Source organism: Apteryx rowi, unplaced genomic scaffold (genome assembly GCF_003343035.1).
Source record: "Apteryx rowi isolate R43461 unplaced genomic scaffold, aptRow1 scaffold_1004, whole genome shotgun sequence".
Taxonomy (NCBI): domain Eukaryota; kingdom Metazoa; phylum Chordata; class Aves; order Apterygiformes; family Apterygidae; genus Apteryx; species Apteryx rowi.
In genome coordinates, this window is record NW_020447203.1 from 104,546 (window position 1) to 111,583 (window position 7,038).

The 7,038-nt window shown below is 60.4% G+C and overlaps 1 protein-coding gene across 3 annotated transcripts in view; it reads right to left on the reverse strand.

The window, feature by feature from the left end:
- Positions 1-6,886, reverse strand: part of TPP1 (tripeptidyl peptidase 1) — a 9,877-nt gene extending 2,991 nt beyond the window's left edge. For 2 of the 3 annotated variants that reach the window (XM_026063537.1, XM_026063545.1), the window contains exons 1-11: positions 6,768-6,886; positions 6,550-6,689; positions 6,325-6,475; positions 5,561-5,682; positions 4,674-4,873; positions 4,247-4,445; positions 2,049-2,237; positions 1,607-1,679; positions 1,143-1,263; positions 770-928; positions 558-695 (exon numbers count right to left, since the gene is read on the reverse strand). In XM_026063537.1, coding sequence (XP_025919322.1) covers positions 558-695; positions 770-928; positions 1,143-1,263; positions 1,607-1,679; positions 2,049-2,237; positions 4,247-4,445; positions 4,674-4,873; positions 5,561-5,682; positions 6,325-6,475; positions 6,550-6,689; positions 6,768-6,802 — 1,527 coding nt within the window. In that variant the 5' untranslated portion in view covers positions 6,803-6,886. Of the gene's footprint in view, positions 1-557; positions 696-769; positions 929-1,142; positions 1,264-1,606; positions 1,680-2,048; positions 2,238-4,246; positions 4,446-4,673; positions 4,874-5,560; positions 5,683-6,324; positions 6,690-6,767 lie in introns of those variants that run through there. The other variant, XM_026063551.1, reaches the window with a different exon arrangement.
- Positions 6,887-7,038: the final 152 nt, after the last annotated feature.

Genomic DNA, 7,038 nt, shown 5'->3' on the forward strand with positions numbered 1-7,038 from the left:
AACCCAGGAGGGCATGGGGACCCCTGGGGTGCACCCCAGCAGGGCACGGGACCCCCACAACCCAGGAGGGCATGGGGACCCCTGCGGTGCACCCCGGCAGGGCACGGGACCCCCAGTGTGCACCCCGGCAGGGCACGGGGGACCCCTGTGACCTGCACTACCGGGAGGGATCAGGGACCCACTCTGCTACCCATACCCAGGGAGAGCATGGGGACCCCCAGGCCACACCCCGGAGGGCTTGGGACAAGTCCCCCCCAGACAGGAACAGGCCCCCCCCATAGCCCAAACCCCACAAGGCCAAGGGGACCCCCCAGCGCAGCCCACAGAAAGGCAATGCAGTCACCCTCCAGAATACACCCCCTGCAGAGCAGCGGGGCTCCCCATGCCCGCATCCCCCAGGAAGGCAGTGTGACACCCCCTCCCCCTCCCAGCAGGATAGGGGTCCCCGCCCTGCCCCAAAAACAGGAGACCCAGGAGCCCCCCACCAAACAACCCCGCACCAGCCCGGCTGTGCCGGGGCACCCRGGAGGGGAGCCCCAACCCTCTGCCCAACTCACATCATAAAACGCAGCGCCATGCCCCTGCTCCTGCAGCCGGTAGAGCACGGGGTTGAGGAAGCCCAGCGGCGAGAGCCCTTGCTGCAGGCGCCGGTCGTTGATAAGTGCCACCATGCCACCTACCACTGGCGTGGACGCCTACGGAAATCGCACGTGCATCAGAGCCAGGGCAGCAAAGCCAGCGCGCGCTGGCGCAGGGGGGTGCTCCTTACCGACGTCCCCGACACCCAGGGCAGGGGGATGCGGTTTGTCACCACCCAGTAGTTGTCGGAAAGAGCAGACAGGTCAGGGTAGGCACGGCCACTGCTGTTGTAGTAGGAACTGGGAGGTAGCTTTGAGGCCGAGCGCAGGAAACGCCTCACTGCAGCAGCCTGGAAGGAAGCACCACGAGGAAGGGCAGGACGCTCGCAGCAAGACCCCAGTCCTGCCCTTATTCACCAGCAGTCCCACTTCCCCCGACCCCCAGCCCAGCCCTGGAGCTGCTTAGGCCAACCACAGTCCCAGCATCAGCTCCTGCCCAGTCCCGTGCAACCTGGTGATCCCAGCCAGCAGCCCCTGGCTTCAGCAGAGCAGATGCAGCCTCACCTGGTAATCGGGCATGGGGAAAACATTGCTGAAGCCCCCTCCACTAATGTAGTCCGTCACCTCTGCGGTCACCAGGAAGGGGTTCTTGAAGGACGTGCCCCCTACGGTGGTCACATAGGGGCTGTGGGGACAGGAGTGGTGCATGACTGCCTGTGGCCTCCGCTTTGCCTGCACACACCCCAAGCCCTCCTCCCCTATTCCCCACCCCTGCGAAGAGGTGCAGGCTCTCCCCCCCGGTCTCTGAAGTCTGTGAGCCTCCTCCAGTCCTGCCAGTGCTGCTGTCCCTCAGGAGTCACCCTACGTGGCTCAAACCCAGCTCGAGGCAGCAGCCCAGCCATGGTCCCGGGGTTGAAGTGCAAGCAGCAGCTTCCAGCCAGCTACAGGCACGGGCGAGCTACAGCAGCCAGGTCTATGCAGAGCCTGATGCCTTCCACAGGGGCCCAGGTCCACCTCCCCCCAGTTACCTTGAGGCTGGAAAGCTGGGCCGGAAAGTATGGTTCCCACCAGGCATCCTTCTGCAGCCAGCACCATCATCACCTGCCAGCAGAGACAGGGGTTATTAGGCAGTGTCTGAGCTGTCCCTCTTCCACCAAATGCTTCCAGGAGCGACCTGGAGGAAGGGCTCTCTGCACTCTGTCAAGCTGGGATTCCCACACAGCGGACCTTGGCTGGGAGGCAGAGCCCAGAGGCTCTCAACTGTAGCAGGAAAGATGAGGAGCAACCCAGGGCTGGGTCAACCCTGGCTAGCAGCAGCATAAGCATGCCCTGCTCCTGCTAATTCCAGAGGAGAATTTTCCAGGGCCAGGATTGCCTTCTTGCTTTGTACTTGTCCAACATCCAGCCCAGAGGTTCCCCTGGTGCTGGGGCCCTCGAACATACCTGCACCATGCTGACAACAGCACACACCTGAGGCAAAGAGTATAGTCAGGCCCCGGGCAGCCGCCTTCATGAACTCCACGTTCACACGCTCCAGGTAGGCTAGCGACAGGCTGTCCTCATCATCCCCGTAGCTCACAGAGTGCACCCAGGGCAGTGACGACATGTTGCTGAGCAGCAGCAGCCAGGCCAGGAAAGGCTCCTGGCTCTCATGCCTCCCTGCAGAGACAGAGAAGGGTGGCAGGTTCAGCTCCTCCTGGGACATGGAGTCTCGGAACAGTGGGGTCGGGGGTAGCGAGGGTAGCGGGGGGGTGGCATGCCCCAGCAGCATCGCTAACACCAGAAGGAGCTGGAGGTCCTGCTGGCTCCCGTCCCTTCCTGCAGCAAGCGGATCCACAGCACAGCTCATTTGGAGCTTTCCCGTGGGCTCTAGCTGGCAGCACAGCTGATCTCAGGGATTGCCTCACATCTGGAGCAGTGTCCAGCTCTGAGTTCCCCAAAACAAGAGAGATACGGAGCTACTGGAGTAAGTCCAGCAAAGGGCTACTAACACGATTAAGGGACTGGAGCACCTCCCACATGAGGAGAGGCTGAGAGAGCTGGGGCTATTCAGCCTGGAGAAGAGAAGACTATGGGGGGATCTTATCAAAGTGTATAAATACCTGATGGGAGTGCAAAAAAGATGGAGCCAGACTCTTTTCAGTGGTGCCCAGCAAGGGCAATGGGCACAAACTGAAAGACAGCAAGTTCCATCTGAACTTAAGGAAAAACTTCTTTACTGTGAGGGTGACTGAGCACTGGAACAGGTTGCCCAGAGAGGCTGTGGAGTCTCCATCCTTGGATATTCAAAAGCCATCCGGACATGGTCCTGGGCAGCCTGCTCTAGGTGACTCTGCTTGAGTGGGGATTAGACTAAATGATGACACTAGCAAGTGTCTCCAGAGGTGCCTCCCAACCGCAATCCTTCTGCGATTCTGTGACACAGGGGATGGCACTGGGCTCCAGCTCTGCCAGGGGCCCTAGTGAAAGGGTCACCCTGAACCTCAGAGCAGGGGATTTACTTTCATTCACCACCTTTCTAAGCATCCGTTGCAGGGCTGTAACCACCCTTGCCATCCAGGCAGCGGTGCAGCATTTGCAACCCCCTTCTGAGGCCCCGAACACCCTGGTCTCTGCGCCCACCATGAGCAGAGCTCTCCAGGGCGCTGCCCGCAGGGAAGCCCGTCCTGTCCCTTCCCCTTGCTGGGGGRAAGTTGAATACGTTCCCTGCAAATGGCAGCTCTTTGCTTGTTTTCACACTGAGTTGCCGCTTGCCCTCATGCTGCCCATCCCTGTGGCTTGGCCAGGTCTCTCTGACGTGCCTCCGTGTTGCCTGGGGTCCTGCCTAACCCATCTGATCTCTGCCTGCCTGCAGATGTTGCTATGTCATTTCCCACCTTCTCTGCCTCTTTTCCACATCCAGGAGGTGGAAGCTGTGTGTGCATTGCTTGCCTTCCACCATGAGGAAAATGGAGCTGGTAGTCCTAAATATGCTCTGTCTTCTGCCCAGCCCGTTCTGATGTGGGATACATCACCCTTCGTCCCACAGTACTGTGGCCATTACTGTGCAGTCTGGTTTGCAGTGTAGTTTCCTCAGATTGCCTTACTCTCCTTTACCTAACCTGGCAGATTCATGGGCAAGAGATCCGCTTCAACTCCACAGAAAGAGGAGGGGAAAGAAAAAAAAAAAAAAGGAGACACACTTGCTGTGATCTTTCTCCATGAAAAGGTGAAAAGGAAGCAGATTGGAGTAACTGCTTTATACTGTGTAATCAAGCTGTGGAGCTCCTTGCTGCAGGATACTGTGGATGCTGAAAGTTTGCATGGGTTCAAAAAGCAACTATACCAATCAATGGAAGATGAATCCTCTAACAGCTATTAGAAAATGGCCTCAGCTCCAACTCTGGAAGCCTACAAGGTACATGCCCTTAGCAGTTGGGAAAGCATTCTGGGAATGCACCATAGCCAACTTGCCATTCATGAACACCTCTCCAGCCATTCACCTCTGGTTCTCATCAGAGACAGACACCAGAGAGACTCAGTACATCCATTTTTATGCTCCTTACAGAGAGCAAGTATCTCCCTAAACTGCAGGTAGATGTGTTAGTGCTACAACGGCAAGGAAAGGGAGCACGAAAGAGGTCACAGGGCAGAGCAGACCAGACCAACACCAGAAGAGGGATTGGTACCTGCATTGCTGAAGACCCATGTGGAGATGTTGGCTCCTGTGCTCATGATGTATTCCACATCCAGACTGGCTTCCAGCCCAGCCTTGCCCCAGCCCTGGTGCCCAACCACCTGGTCAACCTGAGAGCGGTGGCCAAAGCTGCTGCCAAAGAGCTGCATAAACTCAGCCACATCCGCCTGGTGGAAATACTGCTCCAGAAACTGGGGGAACAAGGAGCAGACAGTGAGAATTTGTTCTCCTGGCTTGGAAAGCTGACCCAGCGTGGGTCTGTGAAACGCCAGCCGATCCTGTGCTCCCACCAGCTGCTGATGACTCTCCCCACAGCTGTCCCGGGGCCAACAGAGCACCAAAGTGCTGGGAATTCCGCACATTGGTGCTTCTCCATGGCCTACGAGCCTTGGACCTGGATCAGGGCTGTAAGCGGTTACCTGGGCACAGGCCTGGCTGTTGTTCGGCAGCAACCCAATGTCTCCTCCTGTCATGTTGTATCTTTTACGAATGACGGAGGGTGTCACACCCAGATGGAAAGCCATTCTCCCTCCGTGATGCTGCCTTGGCTCCGTTTCCTTCTTGGCCCAGGCTCTGCTGACCACCTTCCTCTCTGCAGGGAACCGGTGCAGACCCCCCACTGGTGTGGAAGCAAACCGGACAAGAAGCAGATATTAGGGCCCAAAGCTTTGGCCAGGTAGTATTATAGTCCGTCTGCTTCCTCTTCATCATCCTCGCTCAGCCTTCGCACTAAAGAGGGCTGGCCTGCAGCAGGGCTTGGGTGAGCACATCCCCTGCAGCAGCTGACCCCAGAGCTGGGCAGAAGGCAGGGAGCTGCTCCCTCTGGGTTCCTCGCCAATCCTCATAGGTGTTGCCGGGCTGCACATCTCGATCTCCCCACTGCCAGGCCATTATCACCAGTTTGGCACCCTACGCTCTCCTTGCGGAATGGCCATGGGACCCCAGGTTTCCTCACATGTGGGAGTTTTCCCACCCCAGAAGCAGCTGCATGTCCCCAGAGATTTTGTTCAGGCTGCACCTGAACACCCAGTGCCTCTCACCCAATCATCCAGGCCTGAGAGCACCACTAAGAAACACTCGTTTTGGACACCGCCTAAATCCTATGCACAGGCAAAGCTCCTCAGATGGGCCTAGAGACAGCCAGCACCATGGCTGGAGAGCCTGCAGTCCTGCCACACCGTCCTCTGGGGCACCGAAACAGGCCGGTCCCAGCTGGCCAGCACTTAACCTCCCGCCCGCACCAGAGTCCGACAGCTCTCTTGTTCCGGACAGCCCTGGGACCCCCCCCCCTCCATGTAGGTCATACCGAAGTCAATGTGCTCAGCCAGCTCCTCGGGGATGGTGTAGGGCAGTGGGGAACGCACAACGCTGCGCCAGCCCTTCACGTAGCGGTGGAACTCGGCCCCTGGCAGGAGGCGCTCAGCCGTGCTGCAACACAGGGACAGCGACAGCGTGGGGCATTCGGGACATCAGGGCTCCGGGTGCAGACTCTGCGCAGCACGTCCGAGCCTGGCGGCTGGGCCAGCAACACGCGCATACTCTGCACTGCCTCCCACACCCTTTTTACCCATTCGCTGCTGGGAAGAGTCAGGGATGAGCTCCACTTCCCACCAGCACAGATCTCGTAAAGCAAAGAGCATCTTCGATATCTGACCAGTTCCCATCAGGGCTGGACGCCACAAAACTGAACCAGAGCATTAGTGCTGCAGGGTCACCTGCAACCCTCTCCCTAGCGCCCCAGCTGGTGCTGAGTGGCTCCAGAAGAAGGAAAGAGGGGGTGCACGGCTGGGCCAAGCACCTAACACATGCAGACAGCTTGTGTTCAGCACTCAAGAGCACCAGACTGCAGCTCCCCCGGCAACTGGGACCAGGAACACGTGAAGCCAGCTCTCAGCTGCAGAGCCCTTGCAGCTCAGGCAGAAATCAGGCTCAGCCCTCTACGTCCCAGCCTGCGCTGCAGAGTCCTGGGGACGAGGACAGCCTCGTGGGCGGCAGCAGGGTCTGGTTTCTCCTGTCCTCACGGGAACGGCGTGGCTGCCGCAGCAGGGCCCAGCCCTGCCCAGGGCTCACCTTGCAGGCATGCGGCACTCCAGGAAATCGAGGGTGCTGACGCTCCTGCAGCTCCCCACACCCTGGCTCTGCAGCCACTTCAGCACAGCCATTAGCGTGGCCGGGGATGGCTGGATGAGGTCCCGCACCTGCTCCAGGGACAGGTACCTGCCTGGGGCGCACAAAGAGGGCCATGAGCGCGCGGGGCCTGGCGGGACGGGCAGGGTGCAGGTGCACGGCCAGTACCGTAGCGCGGCGAGCGGGGGTCCGAGACGGCGTCGACGAACTGGGCGAGGCGCTCCGTGCCTCGCTGCCGGAGGGCGAGGGTCAGCTGCACTTCATGGTCTGGGCCGACACGGCCGGTGGGGGCCCAGCCGGGGGGAACCCTGGGAGAGGCCGTGAGCCGCAGGCAGGCAGGCAGGCAGCACCGGCACCGTCCCGTCCCGCCCACCCACAGCACCTACCGGAACGGCTGATCCTGCTCCAGGGCCAGGCCCATGGCGCAGCTCCAGGTGGCTGCGCACAGCACCAGCGCGGCCGGGATCCCCCTGCACCTGCAGGCCAGGCGGTCAGAGGAGAGCAGGCACCGCGCGGAGAGGGCACCAGCCTGCCGTCCCGGGAGGAACAGGGCGGCTGCCAGGCCCTGCCTCCCCGCTACCCCAGGCCGGGCTGCCCCGTCTGTCCCCCCGGGACCCCTTGCCCCAGGCCGGGCCCAGCCCGGCCGCCCCCCCGGGG